The sequence below is a fragment of the Clarias gariepinus genome, chromosome 9 (assembly GCF_024256425.1).
Source record: "Clarias gariepinus isolate MV-2021 ecotype Netherlands chromosome 9, CGAR_prim_01v2, whole genome shotgun sequence".
In the NCBI taxonomy this organism is placed as follows: domain Eukaryota; kingdom Metazoa; phylum Chordata; class Actinopteri; order Siluriformes; family Clariidae; genus Clarias; species Clarias gariepinus.
In genome coordinates, this window is record NC_071108.1 from 35,052,524 (window position 1) to 35,074,916 (window position 22,393).

General features: G+C 37.5%; 2 protein-coding genes across 2 annotated transcripts; both read right to left on the reverse strand.

The window, feature by feature from the left end:
• Positions 1 to 605: 605 nt before the first annotated feature.
• LOC128530505 (HLA class II histocompatibility antigen, DR beta 4 chain-like) lies at positions 606 to 3,402 on the reverse strand. The gene is made up of 6 exons (XM_053504490.1): positions 3,266 to 3,402; positions 2,836 to 3,108; positions 2,315 to 2,596; positions 1,942 to 2,055; positions 1,257 to 1,297; positions 606 to 1,142 (listed from the first exon to the last, which is right to left on the reverse strand). The coding sequence occupies exons 1-5, from the start codon at positions 3,321 to 3,323 to the stop codon at positions 1,275 to 1,277; spliced, it is 750 nt and encodes a 249-aa protein (XP_053360465.1). The 5' UTR covers positions 3,324 to 3,402; the 3' UTR covers positions 606 to 1,142; positions 1,257 to 1,274.
• A 2,393-nt stretch (positions 3,403 to 5,795) lies between these two features.
• LOC128530509 (H-2 class II histocompatibility antigen, A-B alpha chain-like) lies at positions 5,796 to 9,816 on the reverse strand. The gene is made up of 4 exons (XM_053504493.1): positions 9,599 to 9,816; positions 6,263 to 6,544; positions 6,009 to 6,138; positions 5,796 to 5,912 (listed from the first exon to the last, which is right to left on the reverse strand). Exons 1-3 carry the CDS (start codon positions 9,792 to 9,794, stop codon positions 6,017 to 6,019), a joined length of 600 nt encoding a protein of 199 aa, XP_053360468.1. The 5' UTR covers positions 9,795 to 9,816; the 3' UTR covers positions 5,796 to 5,912; positions 6,009 to 6,016.
• Between the last annotated feature and the right edge of the window lie 12,577 nt (positions 9,817 to 22,393).

The window sequence follows — 22,393 nt, forward strand, 5'->3', positions numbered from 1 at the left end:
TATTTGTAATACAATAAAAATGCTTGAAAGTACGTATAATACATTAAATATATATTTTTATTTCATTAAATACTGTGTGGATTAGGTAAATATTCACACATGGCTTTTATTAAAACCTAAAAATGCTGCCACTAAAAGTGTTTATTAATCTCACAGACTGCTTTTTCATCAAAGCCATCTATGCTTCATTTATAATCTGCCTTATTCCTTTGCTACTTTTAATGCCAAATTTATAAACGTACTATCAATAAACAAGAATGAATATAATGGGGAAAAAAAATTACCTTTTTTGGAAACATGAATTAGACTAATCTGCATGTCTTTGGACTGTGGGAGGAAACAAGGGAAACCCACCCAGCACAGGGAGAACATGCAAACTCCACGCACACAGACCCAGAGGTGGGAATCGAACCCTAGACTTCGAACTGGCCAACAAAGCATATCATTATTTATGTTTGTTAATTTTATGTTAATATTGCACAATTCAAAACTAACTATTCCACGATAATACAAGTTTTTTCCTAAATAAGAACTGTTTTTACAGTATAATCAGTTATTCAGTTGAAAAACTGTCAAGTTGAAGTTGTCCACAGTATTCCATAAAAGAAGTGACATCCATTTATTTTACAACTTTAAAGTCTAAAGTTTAATAAGAGACAGTGTACATACAGAATCAAAAACAAGCTATGATGATACAACAACAGAAAAGTAAAGTTATAACTGAGAGGAAACACAATCCAGACTAAAGCAGTCTGTAGGGGGCGCTAAAGATTTAATAATGAAAGTCTATTTTGGCAAAGAAGATTCATGATGGCTGTGTAATAATTCATGAAAATCTTCAAGTATAGAATTATTTGGAAAGTGATCATTAATGTGTTTATCTTTTAAAGCAGGTTTCCTCAGTCTGTCAAATGTCTCTTCTGTGTGACCCACTGGATTATTATAAAGCATATAATCAATAAACCTCATACAGTTATTTGTCATCATTATGTTACATGAAGCTGGTCAAAATGTAAAGGCCGATGCACACATTAAAACCTAATAGATCAGAAAGGACTTTTCATTACAGAGCAGGAACAGATAAAACAATGTCAGCAAAACCTCCAGTGTTCCCCCTCATCAAACACGTTCCCCTTCAACACCTGCAAAAAATAATAAATATAGTGTGTGAGTTTAACCATACAGTGTTAAAGCAGGATATACCCAGATGATAATGACACAGCATTACAGCTATTACAGATCAAACTTAAACCTACAGTGAGATTCACCAGTGTTTATGTCGGCACCAGGATGCGTCCTGTCGAAAAGAAATCACAAAGGATTAAAACAATTTAGCAACATCACTACAAGGAAAGATTATCATGATTGTTATATATTTCTCAAATTAGACAAAAGTCCTTAATGGATTGGTGTAGATTGATTTAAAACTCACAGATACTGCCGGCAACACAGCACAGGTCAATAATGATTAAATAAATAATATAAATGTGCTTATATAAAGGCTTTATCAGTGTGTGTTAACTGGGCGGCTTTAGATATATTTCAGATATGTCAGGTAGAACAAAAGTTATCATTACTCTTATAATGTAAATTTTACCACTACTGGAATATGGGAATGACGTCACAAAAATGTAGAGCTTTCAAAATGAGCATATTATTATTATTTTGGTCATAGAAACAACTGAAAACAAAAATAAAAACATGTGTATCTGTGCTATTTCGTCGCCTATGTGACCCATTTTTTATTTTTTGCTCAGTCATGTTCATATAGTCGGTTAAAATTAACTAAAATTCTGTTCATCAGATTGCAAATTTTGTGCTGAAAAAAAAACACATCACTCTATTCTGCACAATCCTGATCTTCCCTTTATGTGTTTATTAAAGTACAGCAAAACAAATAATATCTCAAATGCTCTGAGCTTTAAGGGCCACTCCACTGACCTGAGCATTTCTTCCTGTAGTAGATGAACCCAGCAGCTGAGAGCACGAGACCCAACACCAGACCTGAAGCCCCGATAGCGATCTTACTCTTATCAGGTTCAGACATGGAGGGATCTGTAAAGGTAAGGGTTTTTTTTTTTATTACACAACCACAAACACTTAAAATACTCGCTTCCAGTGCCTTTGAGACGTGATTTTACAGTGTATCCAGTTTAATTAATACACTCTTCATGTTTGTAAATACTTACAAATTTTGTCATCTTAACTAAATGCATAATGAATAAATATCAGTATATGTGATCTTGTTTACTTGCAATATACAGTATTACAGCAGACTGTGATATAAAATGTGGATCTAAATGATCAGACTCACCCCACTTATAGCTCATGGGCTGTTTGAAGCTGGCGTGTTCCACCACACAGGAGATCTCCTCTCCAGATTCAGGTTTATACTCCAGATGTGAGTGGACCTGATAGTACCAGTCTCCATCAGCCATCTCCTCTGTGGACGTCACACCTCCCTTAATTACTTGTCCGTTTCTCATCCAGGTGACTTTAATGAGCTTTGGGTAAAAGCTGTAAGCGCTGCACATCAACACAGCAGGATGTGATCCATCTGACTTCTTCACTGAGTGAACCATCACCTGAGGCTCAACTGAACAAATCACAATAACATACAATAAAACACTTAATATATTATAATAATAAGAAGTAATAGAAGAAGAAGAAGAAACACACACACACGTGTGTTTATTATAAGACTAGTGTGTGTGATTAAATTAGTAAAAATATTTTAAATATTTAAATAAAAATATTGAACAATCTAATAACATATTCATGAAATAATATATTTTATATTCAGAATAGTTTTGTGTTATAAATTGTCTCACTCACCCGTTTCACCAAAGATGAGATCTTGCCAAATCTTAGTGTTATATTTACAGTAACGGTCCACATCTGCTTTCCGTGATGCCAGTAGTGCGGTGTCTTTGTTCAGTCTCTGTGCGTTTTTGACGCCTAACTCAGTGTATCCTATATACTTCCCCAGAGTGCTGTTATACTGCAGGTACATAATCTTGTCGTAAATGTATTCCAGTATGTGCTCCATGTCATGTAGATCCTGAGAGCTGTACCTGCACTGCACTTCCGCCCACCAAAACTGTCCATCTAATAAACAGAATGTTGAACATTATTTACACCACAGCATCACTGATCTGTTCTTAAAGCGCTCATGATGAGTGAACATGAAACATAACTTTAGTTTTAAACCCATTAGAGTTCTGAGTGTAAACTTTACAGTAAAGCCTGTTCACACTCTACTCACCCACTGTACTGTAAACTCCCAGCAGGACGAGGAGAAGAAGGTTCACGAGTTTCCCCATCGTGTCTCACACACACACAGTGTTCACTCAGTGAGGAGAGAGTGTGTGAACACACTCTACTCAAACACACGCTTCTGATCACACACACCAATCCTGTACTACACACACACACAGTCACATGTTGCCAGGCAGAAGTTAAACCAATACTGTTTATCTGCCCATACAGTCAGTACAGTCTAACATTACTGTCACAATTTAATTACATTATAGGAGAGAAGAGTTACTGAACTTATTTTAGTTTATTTTACATCTCCAAGTACTTCCTTTACACTACACTAATGTGAAGTAAAACAAAATGTGTAGATCAGCAGTGCTGCTGCCCTGATAGTAGATTATTAACAGCATAGTATTTTATAACAAATCTGTTTTTAACAGCATTATTAATGAATGTAAAAAAAAAAAAAAAAACCTAATAAGAAAACCAAGATGAGACTGGCCAAACTCTTTCTCTTCAAACAGCTGGAAGACTACAGTAACTTAAATAACCACCCTGTACAACTGCCATGAGCAGAAAAACATCTCAGGATGTTAAACCATGACTTGCAGAATGCCTGCATCTGTATAGTTATATGCAGAACACTGATAACTGCCCTATATTTATCTTAAGTTGTAGATATAAATTTAAGACCTTCAGATCACAAGATCAGGCGCTACAGTGTCTTAGTCGTTGGCACTGTCCAGGGAACTGGTTTGATTCCATCTTCTCCCCGTGCTTGGTGGGTTTCCTCCCACACTCCTAAATTGCCCATAGTGTGTAAATGAGTGTGTGAGTGTGTATGTGTGTGCCTAGCAATGGATTGGCACCCTGTCCAGGGTGTACACCACCTCATGCCCTAAGTCTCCTGGGACAGACTCCAGGTCCCTGCAACCCTGTATACAGGATAAATTTGGTACAGTATAGATGATGAGTGAGTGAGAGACCTGACAAGTAAAAACACAGCCAGCACTCGGCCCCCAACAGTACCTGAATGTTTAAGTCACATTTACAAAAATAGATTTCACTGCATTAAAAACCATCAAACCAACTGTTGTTTACTGTAAAAATAATAAATGAGCAGATTATTGATACTCTGGTGTGAATTAGCTGAAAGTTTGGTTGAAATCTTTCCTCACAACCATTAAAGAACTTAACGTCCATAAGTTCTCCTGAAAAAGGATGGTAACCTATTTTATTAAAACACTGTAACTATAATCCACTACTGGGTGTCTAGGTAGCTTTTGTCTAATTTTATGGACAACATGTCTAGTCATTATTGAGGGGTCTTCACAGTGGACACAGTGGACACTCATCAACTTGGCACAGGCTTTTACACTGGATATCCTTGATGCAACCCTCCCATTTTATCCAGGCTTGGGAACGGCTGGGGTTTTTGCACTGACTGGGAATCGAACCCAGGTGTCAGGCAGGCAAGAAACTTACCACTGAGGCACCAATTCCCAAACACCCAGTAGTGGATTACAGTTTTAATAAAAATTTGTTTTAGTATTTTAATAAAATAGTTTAACATCCTTGGGGATTATATGTCTATTATTTGCATAAGTTTTAAACATAAAAAATTGAAAGGGGATGTTTTCCCTGAAAGGTTCACTTGTGGTATCTTTAAAATAATTGACACTTGGTTCAGCAGGTTGTTTTACTAATGCAGTAGAATTAATACATTTGAATGTGTGGCTTCAATGTCGAAATATGTTTATGAGCCTCTGTACAAACAAACAAAAATGATAAAAACAGTAACTGTAAAATAATCGTCTAATCTAATAAACTAATCATCAGTACAACAAGTTTTTTCAGACCATGTCATACCACACTGCTTCATCACTGCAGTGGTTTAGTTATCTGTTTTGGGAAAAAGTATAAAGTCTCTAAATTACATAATTTGGCAGACACCCTTATTCAGATCAACTTATGTTTTTAATCAAATTATACAGATGAGGGCCTTGGCCAAGGGCCCAACAGCAGCAACTTGACAGTGGTGGGGTTTAGACCAATTCGATCTAATCAGTGGTCCAATGCCTTAACCCCAGAGATACCCCTGCCCCTACTTTAACCCTTTAAAGGTTTCATGAAAAAAAATTGTGATGTATTTCTATTTTTTTATAGTAACTTTATTTTATATTACACTATAAAATATCACTACAGACTGACATTATGATTATTTCAGATATCGATTACAAAAATATATCCATGAAAACTAACAATAATAAAATGTTAAATGACTTCTGTTTCTGTAATCATATATTCATACTGAATAAGTTTAATAAGCTTGTTCTTTACATTAAAAATATAAACTTAAGCCAAGTCTATGAGTATTACACTTCAGATTATTTTAACCAGAATAAAAGCATGAAAGCACTGAGAGTGTTTTTGTTCAGTCTGTGAATTTTATTCACTCCGATCTCAAAAGCACATAATGCTTCTGCTTTATAAACAGAATTGTACATTAAATCAAGAAAAAATTTTTATCTTTACAAAGACAGAAAAAAATCATTAGCATGTCTGTAAGTGGCTGGAGAAAACTTGAAAGAAGACTTCTTCAAAGGAACCTAAAAGTAAATATCCAAAATACATCTGCCCTGTAACTCTTTCACCTGAAAGGAGAAATAAAGGGTCGTTAGGAACATTATATATCACTTTATATAAACATAATATTTAGTAAGTAATTAAAGTGAATTCAGTAAGTTTACCTGAAGCGTCAGTTACACTGGTTTCCTTTGACGAGGAAGAAAGTTCCAGTAGCGACTCCGAGCAGTCCTACAGCCAGACCCACTCCACAGAACACAGCTGGACCCACACTGGGAAGCTTAACGTTCACCTCTACACACACACACACACACACACACACACACACAGTGTAATATTTCTGTTTACATGCCTTTATTTAGTTAGTATTTTTGCCAGGTTCCTCTAAAGACAGCAGTAATTAAACCCTCTGTCTCACCCCATGTCTTGGTGTCAGACGGCTGCAGCGACTTGTGCTCCACTGTGCAGGTGTAAACGTCTCCTTCCTGTGGAGTGAAGGCCAGGTGGGAGAATTGGTTGAACGTGTGGTCTTCATTCGGGTAGTACTGACTGAGTGAGGATTTATCAGTCACATCTTCACCGTTTTTGGTCCAGCGCACTCGGACAGGAGGAGGGAAGAAACGCATTGAGTGACAGATGAGTGTGTTCTGTGTCCCCACATTCACAACATCCCGGGGATAGATGGAGTTTTGTGGAACATCTGTGGGCAAATATAAAACACATATGGCACTGTTATTCTAAAGCAATGAGATCATTTGCAATTTCTTTAATCTCTATAATTTCCTCTATTACTAGTAAAATTGATAACCTTGGACTATAGAATGGCTTTTTAAAATAAAGAAAAATATATGTTTTCAGAAGTGGAAATATTTTTTTTAATTTATTAATTTTTTTTCAGCCCTGTCCATACAGTGCTCCATCCTTTCATCCATCTAGGAACCTCTGTAGTCCAAGTAGAGACTGTGGAGGCCCGTGGTGAACATTGTATTTATTCACGTTTTTACAACATTTTTAGGACCTCCACTCAACATTAACACACTACAGGCAATTTGGGAACGCCAATTAGCCTAATCTACAGATCTTTGGACTTTGGGAGAAAACTGGAGAACCCAGAGGAAACCCACTAAGCACGGGGAGAACGTGCAAACTCCATGCACAGAGACCTGAATCGAACCCTCAACCCAGGAGGTGCAAGGAGACAGCGCTGACTACTTCCACACTGTGCTGCTTTATATGGAGTTCACATGGAAGATTTTATCATTCCAGTGTTTAATGAAGTTTGACCAATGTCAGAATGAATACATTTAGTAGTAGTAATAATAATAATAATAATAAACAGAATAATGGAGAAAAATATTTTTCACACATTCAATAATCCAAGGTCTTAAATTATAATAATTATAATAATGTAAGGTCTTAAATTTTCACCAATATAATTAATAAATATACACACACATTCACGATTTAATTTACAGTGGTGTGAAAAAACTATTTGCCCCCTTCCTGATTTCTTATTCTTTTGCATGTTTGTCACACAAAATGTTTCTGATTATCAAACACATTTAACTATTAGTCAAAGATAACACAAGTAAACACAAAATGCAGTTTTTAAATGATGGTTTTTATTATTTAGGGAGAAAAAAAAATCCAAACCTACATGGCCCTGTGTGAAAAAGTAATTGCCCCCTGAACCTAATAACTGGTTGGGCCACCCTTAGCAGCAATAACTGCAATCAAGCGTTTGCGATAACTTGCATCGAGTCTTTTACAGCGCTCTGGAGGAATTTTGGCCCACTCATCTTTGCAGAATTGTTGTAATTCAGCTTTATTTGAGGGTTTTCTAGCATGAACCGCCTTTTTAAGGTCATGCCACAACATCTCAATAGGATTCAGGTCAGGACTTTGACTAGGCCACTCCAAAGTCTTCATTTTGTTTTTCTTCAGCCATTCAGAGGTGGATTTGCTGGTGTGTTTTGGGTCATTGTCCTGCTGCAGCACCCAAGATCACTTCAGCTTGATGTGACGAACAGATGGCCGGACATTCTCCTTCAGGATTTTTTGGTAGACAGTAGAATTCATGGTTCCATCTATCACAGCAAGCCTTCCAGGTCCTGAAGCAGCAAAACAACCCCAGACCATCACACTACCACCACCATATTTTACTGTTGGTATGATGTTCTTTTTCTGAAATGCTGTGTTACTTTTACGCCAGATGTAACGGGACACGCACCTTCCAAAAAGTTCAACTTTTGTCTCGTCGGTCCACAAGGTATTTTCCCAAAAGTCTTGGCAATCATTGAGATGTTTTTTAGCAAAATTGAGACGAGCCTTAATGTTCTTTTTGCTTAAAAGTGGCTTGCGCCTTGGAAATCTGCCATGCAGGCCGTTTTTGCCCAGTCTCACTGTGGTTCGCTGGAGTCCCAAAGCTTTAGAAATGGCTTTATAACCTTTACCAGACTGATAGATCTCAATAACTTTTGTTCTCATTTGTTCCTGAATTTCTTTGGATCTTGCCATGATCTCTAGCTTTTGAGGTGCTTTTGGTCTACTTCTCTGTGTCAGGTAGCTCCTATTTAAGTGATTTCTTGATTGAAACAGGTGTGGCAGTAATCAGGCCTGGGGGGTGACTACAGAAATTGCACTCAGGTGTGATAAACCACAGTTAATTTTTTTTTTAACAAGGGGGGCAATCACTTTTTCACACAGGGCCATGTAGATTTGGAGGTTTTTTTTCTCCCTTAATAACGTAAACCTTCATTTAAAAAACTGCATTTTGTGTTCAAATATGTTATCTTTGACTAATAGTTAACGGTTTTTGATGATCAGAAACATTTAAGTGTGACAAACATGCAAAAGAATAAGAAATCAGGAAGGGGGCAAATAGTTTTTCACACCACTGTAGTTACCATTCATAAACTACTTGAAATTGTTGTAAAGTCAACATTGTTAAGCGAATTGCTGTTGTTGTTGGTCTTTCGGCTGCCCCCAGCAAGGGGTCTACAGACCATTTGATCCGCACATCCAAGCTGGCTCAGGTTTTACACCAGATGCCCTTCCTGACGCAACCCTCACATTTTATCCGGGCTTATTGTTGGCTGGGAATCAAACCAGGGCCTTTCACACGGCAGGGAAACACCCACCACTGATCCACCAGTGTTCACTGCTAAGCAAATTGTAGCTGGTGGTAAAATAAGAGCTACAGGCAGGAGGTTTTCAGAGTGTCAGCAGGGGGCGCTAATTACTAAGGAGAGTCATGAAATCGTCCTTACAGGGAGAAGCGAGTGAGGAAACTTAAGAGGAAAAACACAAGTTCAAGTGAAGCTCCAGATCTCATAAATCCAGATTTCCATCGCTCGTTCCTCAGTCACAAGATATTACAAAAGTATATGTAATTATTAACCAGCACACAGCGCTGACCGGGACTATGGACTACATTTCCCATCAGCCCCCGGTGTTCAGGGTTAAAGGCGGTCTATCAGATACACAGGTAAGAACATAATCAGACACAATATAGAGTTAAAATATTAGTACTATAGTGTAATCTAATGTAAATGTAAATATTATGATGATCCTGGAACCAGTTCCCTGAGGGATGTACACACACACACACACACACACACACACAGCGGCACGCACGCGCACACCGCTTTTTATTTCACTCTATAAATTCCAGTCAGTCAAACATAAAGTCACAAGATTAAATATGTTTAGAGTTACATGTAAAATTCCTCCCTCAGTAAACTCACACACTCACCTTTAGGTTGTTCTCGGTCCTTATATTCTGTTTTCAACACTCCCAAGTTGTTCTTGCAGATTTCAGTGTTTGTCAGACTGCGCCCGTACTCTCCATCAGGAGGACTGATCGAATCCCCGAACGGCGGGAGCATCTTCACTATCTGCTGCTTTACAAAGTCTGAGTGATAATACTCCTCTTGTTCAATTTCCATCATATACTCCTTATCCGTGTCTGAGCATGCAACCACAACTATATCACTGTGTTTGGCTGTAAACACACACACACACACACACACACACACAGACAGACAGATATGTAACTTCAAATTCCTGTTATTCAAATTAGTTTTATTAAGAAAAACAATTAAAGTCTGACAAAATGAACTTTATTTTATTTCAATTGAACAGAGCTGCAAATTATAACCCCCCAATAAAATAAAATATATAAAACACTCCTCCACATACCAAACCTTTGGGGAGAAAAAACTCTATAAACTGTAATTTTATAGTGTATAAATAAATAAAGTGTATGAGACTTACACTCTGCCTCTGTATCCGTCACATACATTAGTGTGAAAAAGAGCAGAAACAACTTCATCCTGAAGTGTGTGTGAGTAACTGAGCAGCTCTGATGAATCCTCCTGTCACTGACTTCACACACACACACACACACACACAGTAATAGAGACAGAGAGAACAGTGAGTACAGAATAAATCCTCCAATCAGATTTTCTCTCTCTCTGTGAGTCAGCTGTGTCTGGCAGAGTCTCACCTCAGATTCACACTTCATCATACTTCACTTTCTTATGTCACCTCACACCTGCAGGTTCTGGGTTCGGTCTGTGTGTGTGGAGTTTGTATGGCTGGTTGGGTTTCTCCGGGTTCTCCAGTTTCCCTCCACAGTCCAAAAACATGTAGGGTGGGCTGACTGGCATTCTCAAATTGCTCATTGTGTGTGTGTGTGTGTGTGTGTGTGTGTGTTTGTGTGTGTGTGTGAGAACGAGAGATTGTGCCCTGTGAGAGGTTGGCACCCTATTGTCGTGTAGTGTACCCCACCCTGTGTCCTGAGTTCCCTCCAGACCCCCTGTGTCCCTGCTCAGGATAAGTGCTATAGATAATGGATCTGGGCCTCTGCACCAAGAATGATCATCCCATTATAATAATGATATAGTTGCTAAACTACTGCTCCTACTATGCACTATAGGTCAGAGGTCACATGTTTTCGTTGTTATCACAGTACTCTAGCTGAATTCTGATTATATCCCAGTCTAGTTCTCTGGTCTAGTTTGGGTCACAGTGATTGTCAGTTACGTTTGTTTCACGTCTCATGTGTTGAGGACATGTGCTTCTGCTCATAGTTTAATCACTGAGCCAGTTATGCTTATGCTAATGCTATGCTAAAGCTATGCTGAGAGTTCCTGTTCCTTTGTATAAGTTCTCTCTTGTTTGTTCGGGTGTTTTTGAAGATGTTTAACTCTTTAAGACAGTTGGGAGCATCAGTGATCCCCTTTACATCTCAAATTCAGTGGCAATAATATCATAACCAATAAAGTGTAATAAATCTTTTTGGATTCAAAATTAGAGACTTTTCATCTTGATAGCTAAACCTCCAACATGTTCCTGTGATATCGTTTCGCCCCCGCAGTGCACATGTGCAAGTTGTGTACACTACAATTCAAAAGTTTGGGGTCACTTTCTAACTCCATGATGGTTCCTGATTTTTATTTCTTTCTACATTGTAAAGGAATGCTGAAGGCGTCCAAAAAATGCATTAAGTAGAAAATAAATCACTAAACAAAAACAAAGAAATTTGCAAGTGACCCCAAACTTTAGAACGGTAGTGTATATATATGTTACCAAAAAAAAACATTAAAAAACATTGCGTGTCCTTTCATGCACAAGACGTCATCACGGTGTACGACATAGAGATCTGGTTATGTGTGCATGTTACTGCCGTGTTTGGCGCGTTCGGTGACGTCACAAGCACACAACATTGTGGCACAAATTGCACAACCATGCATTTCAAAACCAAAACACTAAAATGCATGCTCTCGAGATCTGGGTTGTGCACATATACTACTACGCTTGTTGTGTGCAGTGATGTCACGATTTATCTTCTCACGTTTCTCAGGTGCTCCGTTATCCACAGTGTTTTATTCTCTACTCTCTTTATCACTGCAGTCCTGCACATGCTATCTTTCTCTCTTACTCACACACACAGACTTTTTTTTTTATTTCTGTCATGTTTTTCTCTGTGAAATGCACCTGTGTACAGAATAGACGATAAACGTACTCAAACACAGACTGTAGAAATACAAAAGTGACTTTCGTTCTTGAGCCATCCGAGGGAACATCTCTGATCATCCCGAACACATATTTTATCATCCCCAGGAAGAAAAACTGTTTATTATTTGCCTTGTTTAGATATCTATTTAAATAAGATTTAAAAAATTATATTCTATTTAAACAGATGAACAATGTAGATCTTTTGAGGTTCAAGTCAGGTTGTTTTTATTGTCGTTTACCATATACAGTATAGCAGCAATACTAAGAACTGTGGAGCTCCATAAACCAACACTTACTACCCACACTTGCACGGGGGTTTCAGGAGTGAAAAACGTGTAAAGGATGTTGTGATGATATAATAAAAACACTAAATGTAACAGTAACTTGTTGATTATCTGCAGTAATGCAGGCGGTCACAGTACAGTATAATAATATATTTACAGTCAAGCAGTATTTTAAGAATCATACAGTATGTGTAACATTGCTGTGTGTGTGTGTGTGTGTGTGTGTGTGTGTGTGTGTGTGTGTGTGTGTGATGGGGATGTCAGTCCAGTGCCTGGATGTTGAAAAGTCTGATGGCTTGTGGGAAGAAACTGTTACAAAGTCTGATCATAAAGGGCCTGAATTGGAAGACAGCAGGGAGCAGGGTGAGTTTCCATGAGGGGTGTGTGTGTGTGTGTGTGTCATACACATTGGTGTTGTCTTAGCAGATGTAGAGTGTGGTGTAAATGTATGAAGCTAAGCGAAAATATGAAATATATTATTATGAAGTTTGGTTCAAATCATTTTACATTAATTAAATTAATTTATAGTTAATTACATTAATTTAATATTCAGATGCTCTAACAGTATTTATTTTCAGCAAAGTAAAATGTTGGTAATAGATTGTAATGGGTACCATGTAATAAATAGAAAATCTCTTATTGATTTATTGATTAATTGACTGATTTTGGGGAGTGTAGTTTAGTCAGATACACTGATCCACCCTAACATTAAGCCCAGTATTCGTGTTACCTGGACAGCTCTGGCTCCTTGTGATGTGGCTCTGCTGGGCCTCTGGTGGTGTTGTGGTGTCTGATATCAGGACTTTAGCAGTGGATCCTTTTGGTGCTGTGGGTTGTAGAATAGGACTTATTTGTCCGGTGAATCCCATGTGGATTGATCGGGTCAGTATTAAGGGAGTTTGGAGGCCGGGTTGGCGGCCTTGGGCTGTGGTGCACTGGGTGTTCTGGTGCATTTCTTTTATGGCCACCACCTGGTATGTGTGTGTATATGTGTAATATATATATATATGTATGTATGTGTGTGTGTGTGTGTGTGTGTGTGTGTGTAAAACACATTTTATTTTGTGTTTGTAAGCGTGTGTGTAAAGCAAAAGAAAGTCTCATTAGAAACGTTAAAGATCTATTTTCTCTCTCTGTATCAGCTGCTCTTTGTGTCTGTGTGCGCGTCATTGAATAATAAAAAAAACTCAGAAACACTACTTTGTCACGATTCTTTTTAAAGATAAAGTTCAGGTTCATTTGTTTTATTTTTACTTTACAGCAGTGATTCAATTAGTGTGTCACTCAATCGTGTGTCGCTCCTGATAAGGCAGTGTTTCTGTTATCATTATTTCTTGGGAAAAGACCTATCTAGACCTCGTTCATTTATTAAATTAATATTTGTATGAACACTAAAAGAGTCAACACCATAAGACATAAACTAAAAATGTGTCCCAATGTTTCCCTGAATAAAGGGAGGCTCAAAATCAAAAGTACCAGTCAGTATCTGGTGTGGCCACCAGCTGCTTGAAGTACTGCAGTGCATCTCCTCCTCATGGACTGCCTATTGCGGACAGTCTGAGCACTGATGGAGGGATTGTGTGTTCCTGGTGTGACTCGGGCAGTTGTTGTGGCCATCCTGTACCTGTCACGCACGTGTGATATTCGGATGTACCCATCCTGTGCAGGTGTTGTTACACACACACAGCAGGCTAAGTCTTGAGCAGAGAGAGAAAATAGATTTTTAACGTCTCTTATGAGACTTGTCTATATGCGTGTTTTGCTGTACACGCGCACTGTATACACACGCATACAGACACAAAATAAAATGTTTTACACGGATGTTAATTATACCAGTAAGAGACGCTAGGTGTTTATTTTATAATAAATTAGTTTCGTCTAATTTTTCATCATAAACAATATTTATTTTTGTTATATATAAATGTTTATTTGACAAAGCCCTGAAAAATAAATGTGCCACAAAATAAACATTATACAAGAATTTGTATTCATGGTCTTGACAGCTGTCACATGCCTAGAGTTTATTATAATAGTAATATCACATTTGATGATAATAAACCTATGAATTTATATTCTAATATAATATTTGATAGCGATTATGTAGGTGGGGCAATCCATGGCAGAGGGACATGTTAGCGCATAACACCGGAACGAATTATGCTCGTAATCCAAGGTTCCACTGTATATATTTGGCAGATGTAAAGCATACATGTCTATGTTTTTTGTGTTAGTCCATTTTTATTTTTCTTAATAATTACTATAACAGTTTAAGGAGCAACATGTTTGTGCACTTTCTAAAGATTTTAGTTCTGTTTTGAATAAAGGGTTGGAAAGGAACTATTTTCTCAGTTTTCTGTTGTTTATCCGATTAATCGGAAAAATAATCGACAGACTAATCGATTATTAAAATAATCGTTAGTTGCACGTCCAACGTCACGGATGTGATGCGTCCAGAGCATGTGAGCAAGAAAAACCATTGGCTTAGTTGTTATCACGTGACGCTCGGCAGACAAAGTGCATGCGCACTATTTGTATATCAAGAGCTCGTTTTTTTATCAAGTTAATGCAGGCAGGTTGGAATGGATGGAGAAAGGTGTCGGGAGTTCTGTGTTATAGAAAAATATCAGCAAGAATCAAGGGGAAGATGTACAAGACAGTGCTGTGTGTTTTAGAGACAGTGACACTGAGGAAGAGACAGAAGTCAAAGCTGAAAATGTTGCAGTTTTCTTTAGGAGTAACACGGCTGGACAGGATTAGAAACAAGTACATCAGAGGGACAGCTTATGTTGGACGTTTGGGGGACAAAGTTATGGAGGCCAGATTAAGATGGTTTGGACATGTTTAGAGGAGGGAGAGTGAGTATATTGGTAGGAAAATGTTGGACATGGAGCTGCCGGGCAGGAGACAAAGAGGGGGTATATGGATGTAATAAATGAGGATATGAAGACAGGGGACAGGTGGAGAGGATGCAAATGATAGGGACAGGTGGAGAGAGATGATGAATCTAACACTGTAGGGTGTTTTTTTTTTTGCTGGGGTTTTCCTTCTGTAAAAAAGTTCTCATTACCACAACTGGCCTCAAATGTTGTGGAACATGAGAATGATGTTTCGGAGGATGAGGAGCCTCAGGATCTTTTGCTAACTACAGAGATCCCCTGATGGCTTTACAAATTTTTTTCTCAGTGCTTATAATTAGACCTTAATGAAGTACATTTTCATAAAATTAAAAAATATATAAATCTAACGATTTTCAAATTGTAGAAAACTTCCTCTTTCGGTAATACGAATCAAAAAGTCGGTTTAACATTCTGACGACAGAATATTTAATATTACACTGGAGATATAAAGAGATCTGACCTGGTAGCCATCTTAAATTAACTGTCCCATCTGCTCCATCACTCATAATCTTTTTTTACATTCTGTATGTGTGTTTAAACAGTCCTTAAAAAGTGATGTGGAGGAGGAAAACTTCAGTCATGGACACATCGTTTTCCTACTTTTTTTTTCATTATCATAATAAATAAATATTTAGCTAATTAGTTTTTGTAGAACATCCGTTTGTTTAGTTTTTTCCAAAATTTCTTTATGTTAATTTGTTTAAATTACAACATAACACACATTCAAACACAGTCGGACGAATTGCGGTAATGAGAATTTCAGCAGAAAATGCAGTAAAATTGTGCAACATATAACAGTATTGTCTTTATGCTGATGCTTTTTTATATTACAAAATTACACGTTTTATATTTAAAACCATTAGTCCTGTGGTGTTTTAATGGTTTCGTGAGAATCACACAGTTATGGCGAGTTGTCCAGGTCCTGAAGCTGCAAAGCCCCAGACTTTAAGCTACCACCATCATGTCTGACTGTTTGTATGATGTTCTTTTTATGAAACACTGTGTTAGTTTTACACCAAATGTAACTCCTTCCAATAAAAACACTAAATGTAACAATAACTTGCTGATTATCTGCAGTAATGCAGGCGGTCAGTACAGTATAATAATATTTTTACAGTCCAGCAGTATTTTAAGAATCATATGTGTAAACATTGCTTTGTGTGTGTGTGTGTGTGTGTGTGTGTGTTTGATGGGGATGTCAGTCCAGTGCCTGGATGTTGAAAAGTCTGATGGCTTGTGGGAGGAAATTGTTATAAAGTCTGACCATAAGGGCTGACCGTCTGACCAACAGCAGGCAGGAGGGTGAGTTTCCATGAGGTGTGTGTGTGTATGTGTATGTGTGTGTGGCCATACTTGTCTTAGCAGATGTACAGTTTGGTGTAAATGTATGAGGATAAGTGAAAATATGAAATATATTAGACTGTTTAGTTCAAAGCATTTTACATTAATTTACAGTCAATTACATTAATTTAATATTCTGATGCTCTAACAGTATTTATTTTAACGAAGTAAAATGTTGGTAATTGACTGATTTTTTAGTCTAATACACTGATCCACTCTAACATTTCATTGTAAACATTAAGCCCAGTATCCGTGTTACCTGGACAGCTCTGCCCCCTTGTGATGTGGCTCTGCTGGGCCCCTGGCGGTGCTGTGGTGTCTGATATCAGGATGTTAGCAGTGGATCCTCTTGGTGCTGTGTGTTGTAGAATGGGATTTGTTTGTCTGGTGAATCCCATGTGGATTGATCGGGTCAGTATAATGGGAGTTTGGAAGCCTTGGGCTGTGGTGCACTGGGTGTTCTGGTGCATTTCTTTTATCGCCAGCATTGACTTTTTTCATGCTACATTCTGTGGAATCGGGTCGGACCGGACGGACTGGTCTTTGGTCCTCGCATGCATGGGTGACCATAACTGGTCACTGGTATATAATTGATAATCGGTAAAATATTATTCAGTTCACCTGGTGGTGGTGTTAATCTTATGGCTGATCAGTGTTTATATATATATATATTTTAATAAATTTGGACTTCACGAGTTTACGACTACCGAGTATCATGTATCTCACGCATGCGGTTCTGGTTGTGACGTTTTCACGTGATCACAACTGAGCCAACGTTTTTTTTTTCTCTCTTGTTGCTGTGGAATTGTGGGTAATCGTACGCGTCGCTCAGTATAATAAACATCTGTGCACTGCGACCATGTGTGTGTGTGTGTAAAACATGTTTTATTTTGTTTGTGTACAGCGCGTGTGTAAAGAAAAAGCAATTCTCATTAGAGAGGTTAAAAATCCATTTTGTCTCTCTGTATCAGCCTGCTCTTTGTGTCTGTGTACACGCGCGCGTCATTGGACAGTGTACCCCTTTACACACACACACACACACACACACACACACACATTCTTAATGGAAACACTGCTCTTTAGCGATTCTTACTGTGTAGAACAACTTTTATACACACAAACAGACAAACACATGCACAAACACACACACACACACACACACTAACTGAGTCACTGCTCTGTCGGCAAACTTGTTTATCAGTGATCCTCTCTAATGACACTTACTTTTGAGGATTTTGCAGAAATGTGACGTTACACCGTCATTAAACAGATTCTCCTGCACTGCTACAGACTTTTTAAACTCTTTTCTTCCTGGAGGTCGTTGTTGCAGTACAGTTACTAAAGAGCAGTCACTACACTTGGACACAAAATAAACAAGATGATCTTTTACGCACGCACACACACACATACACACACACACACACACACACACACGTGGTCACAGTGTTATAGTGAAAAGTACATGCGTGATCTTGTGTATATTATATATTATAATCCTGTTTAAAGCCAGTAGTTATTATTGTAAGCAGGATGTATTTACATTTGATATTTATATTTTTGTACTTAAATTCATAATGTATGAGCAAAGGTGAAAGCAAAGCCATGCAGTGTGTGTCTACTTACCATTGTTTTATAGATTGATTATTTGAGTTATTTACACATTTTTATTTTAATGCTTCATGTAAACATTAATTGAGACTCTTCACATGTATCTGCATGTATTTATACATTCTGTTGCTACCACATGATTGGCTGATTGAATAATTGCATAAATTATTGGATAAGTGCAAAATAACTGTAAGCTGCATAAACTGCATTACCTGTCTATAATGAGCCTTCATTGAACCTGAATGGTAACAGCACTCGGATTTTTAATACAGTGCCAATCAAAAGTCTGAACACACCTTTAATTTAATGTGTATTAATGGACTTTAACAGCTGCAAGTGTGTTAATAATAAACAGGTTTACTGTGTTGGTTTCTCAGTTGGTTTATTAAAAATAAACAGGTTTTTGACTGTCGTAATCACACAACAAGTGTACAGTGGTAAAGTTGGATGGACTTTGTGTTGTCTTGACTAATCCCACTAGCAAGTAAACACACTAAAACAGTTAATCAGCACAATATTAATTATTTGGTACTGACATTAAATACTGAATTGTAACCTCTTAAAACCTGAATGCTCTCATTTGAGAACATTATATTTTCTTAAAACTTTGTCTTTATGTTTCGTAGGAGTAGGACTTCTCCTATGAAAGTGGGTGAGTTTTAGAGTTTGTTGTACTCATTCATATTAATTGTTCTTTACTTGAATTATTGAGTGGCCTAACTCATACTATTTAATAGCAATTATCTTTTTTTGTTGTTGTTGGTCTTTCAGCTGTTCCAGGCAATCTGTCGCTACAGCAAACAATCCGGTCCGCACACAAGCTTGGCACAGGTTTTGCACCAAATGCCCTTTCTGACACAACCCTCCCATTTTATCTGGACTTGGGCCAGGCACTTCATCCAGTTGTTGGGAATCGAACCCGGGCCTTTCGCATGGCTGGCGAAACACCTACACTGAGCCACCAGTGCCCTATTGCCCTGATGACGTAAGACACAAAATCGCTAGTCTGAAAGATTTTAAGTTGGTGGAACTTTAAGGTGACAGTTACTGTTACTCAAGCACTTACAGATACTTAAAATATCACATTTGTTCAGCTAACTTGAAAAGTTACATTTCTACAAACTCAAAAGTACCAAAAAGTTCTAAATACTCATTAAGGTCTATTAATTTGAACTAATTGTAATTATTTAAGTTATTAGTACTCAATATGTTGAATTACTTTGAGCATTGGGGTTTACAGTGTAGGTGTTGTAGTTTTTACATGTTTTTGTAGTTTTAAACGGTGGCAAATTGAGATGGTGAAATCAGCGGCAAATACCTGTAGATGTGTGAAAGCTGCATGACATCATTCTAATCAGACTGCTCCAATCACATATTTTTAAAGCCCCTATAATAGAGCTGTGTAGGACTGACATAATCTGATCAACATGACTTCGAAAAAAGAAATAAAACTGGAGAAAGAAAAATTCTGTCCTACTCTTACCCCTAAAGATAAAACGTGAGTGGATGGTAGTTTGTGAAGGCATCAGTGTCACCCATTAGTTTGCCGCTCGTAACACGAGGATATGCCATTTTAATGAAGCGATGAAGTGCTGCTTAAAAAAACAGTTGTATACACTAATTATATATACATTTCTTTACAATATAAAGTATATTCCTCACAACTCCTAACCAGTTTGGAGCTCTCCTACATTTCTTCTTATAAATTGCTCTTACTCCTACTCCTAAAAGTCGGACCAAAACGGAGTTACTGCGTCCTTCTCTGATACGCTTAGTAAATACGGGCATTGATCTTAGGAGGTTAAACAGATAAAAGTGATGAAAGTTTTAAAAATGTTTAGGTGTTACAACATGCAAAGGTTAAAAGAATAAAATGTAAAGCTTGCAGAAATGGCTTCAATCAAGGTAGGACCAAAACAATAGCACAAGCATCCTGTTTTTTAATGGAATTAATAATATTTTCAGATAGAATATTAGGACTATGAGAAACAGTGCACTTACTCTGTCAAGCCAACGTAATACATTGAAAAGTCCTCAAGTATTCTTTAAAGTATATAGTATATATAGTATATATATATACAGTTCATATAATATGTATGTAATCCAGTTACTTTGTAAAAAAAAAAAAAAAAAACCCTATAGGATGTTAGCATTTTGGGATTGGTTAATTCAGGGCTTTGAAATGACATGATCAAATTACTCTGGGTTACAAAAACTAACTATGTAATGATTTAAACAGACAGCTCTGTCACTTCCTTGTATTTTTGTCTCTGCTACAGCTTCACAAGTGTGTGTGGGCAGCTGCAGGATCTTCAGCTGAGAACCACTGTTTAATGACATGTTCCACCGAACCCAGTGCATCTCCCAGGGGGCTGATGGCTACAGTACCTGGGGGTGTCTCTCCACCACCTCTGCAGCTGACCTTATTGAGATGTTGGTTCCCATGCTCTGTCTTTTCTCTGTAGTCACAGGCATTAAATTAATTTCTCTGGTTTTCACTACTTTTATTCTCCAAGACTTTCTATGCACTCCTCATATACTGTTTGTTGTTGTTAGTCTTTCGGCTGCTCAGACCGATGATGTCCCTAAACACATTGAGCTAATTTTTTAATTTTCCTTGCTTTCCTGTGGATAAGGTGACTAACCTCCCACTCCTAGTCCAGTGTCACTTGCTGTCCCCAGGTCCTTCCTAAAAGTCCACCAGTCTTACCTGAGTGCCAAATGCCATTAGTCTGCCATTAGTCAGTGGATCATATGAATTTTAAATTATTTATGTAATTGTGATCAAATAATTTGATAATCTTAGAATCCAATTAACATTATAAAATCTTGCAAACATGTCAGCACTGATGAGCTTGGTTTGAGTGCAGAGTTTGGTTTTATTCAGGGTTTTGAAATCACCTGTTTAAATTAAGCTGGATTTATGAAAACAGATTGTGCTAATGTAAGTAACTTCAATGTGAAATAGATGTACACATTTAAATTAATTAAGTTATTAAACATTATACAACAGATGGTAACAGCACTAAGAAGTTTAATTAAAGTTTGGACACGCCTTTTAATTCAATGTTTTTTGTTTACTAATTTATTTTCTAAATTCTAGAACAATACTAGAGATTCCAAAGCTATGTAATAACACATATATAATTAGTCAATTAAGTAACAACAACAACATCAGTCAGTTGTTATTTTATGTTCTGGAACAGTTCATGCAAGAAACAGTATTGTGTCATTTGTAAAACCCATCAAGCTCCATGATGAAACTGTCTCTCATGAAGACCTTCCCAGGAAAACAAGACCAAAACTTTCAGTAAGAACATCAACACATCTGATAACGTTATGTCGTCTTAAACAACACGTCGTCTCTGCACTAATCACAAGTCATTCTGAATCGCCTCTGAACCGTCCGCGTCGTTCTGTTCAGGGTTAATGCTTGGCTACAAAACTAACTAGCTTCTAACACAAGGCTGAATCCTTAATCCCTCTCTAACCTCTGACCAAGGGCACTACTTAGTGTGTGGAACAAGGGATTGAGAACAATCCCTTGAAAGCAAACACTAGCTTTCCATTTAATGTTATTTGAGATTTGACCCCAGAAGTTAACAGAGCTGATATTCTAAAGTGTAACAAATGGAAATCTAAAGTAAATCTGGTACATTTCTCGGAACTGTCCACCACCTCCATAGTTTATTCTCTTCACCTTTTGGCTACAGAGTACCAAATTTAAAACTACTTTCACCTCCTGTTAATTACACTAAATGTCGCCAGCTCTGCCAGTCACTGTTATTTACTTCTTACAGATATGGAAGGGTGTTGGCAGAACAAAATAACTGGTTAAAGTTGTATATAATATTTCATTAGGTTTGATTATGGCATGCAACGTGGGGGCCAATTCATGTGTAAGTATGATTTGTCATGCTTCCAGAAAGAGTTTCAACATCTGTACCATGGAATATGGCTGTGCTATCAGGGATGAACATATTCTCTTTCTTTCACTATTAAACGTAGCTGTGATTCCTTTTGTCTGTTATTTATTAGGCAACTTACTTTTACTATGTCAACAAACAGGTAAGCAATCTCTGATTGAATTTTATTTTCCTCTAATGTATTCTTTCTTTCAGCAGCAGTAACTCAGTGGTTAAAGTCGTGGTCTATGAATCAGGAGATCACAGGTTCAAGCCCCACCACCACAAAGCTACCTCTGTTAGGCCCTTGAGCAAGTGCCTTAACCCTCAGGTGTATAATGAGGTAAATGGAAGTCGCTCTAGATATAAATGTACTGTCCTTCCATGTTTTAATAATGTGTTGGACAATTCTTAACCCAATTCCAGTGATTGTTACAGTTGTGTTCAAAATGACACCCTGGAACCATGATGCTGCTTTCTTACCTGTGTGTTT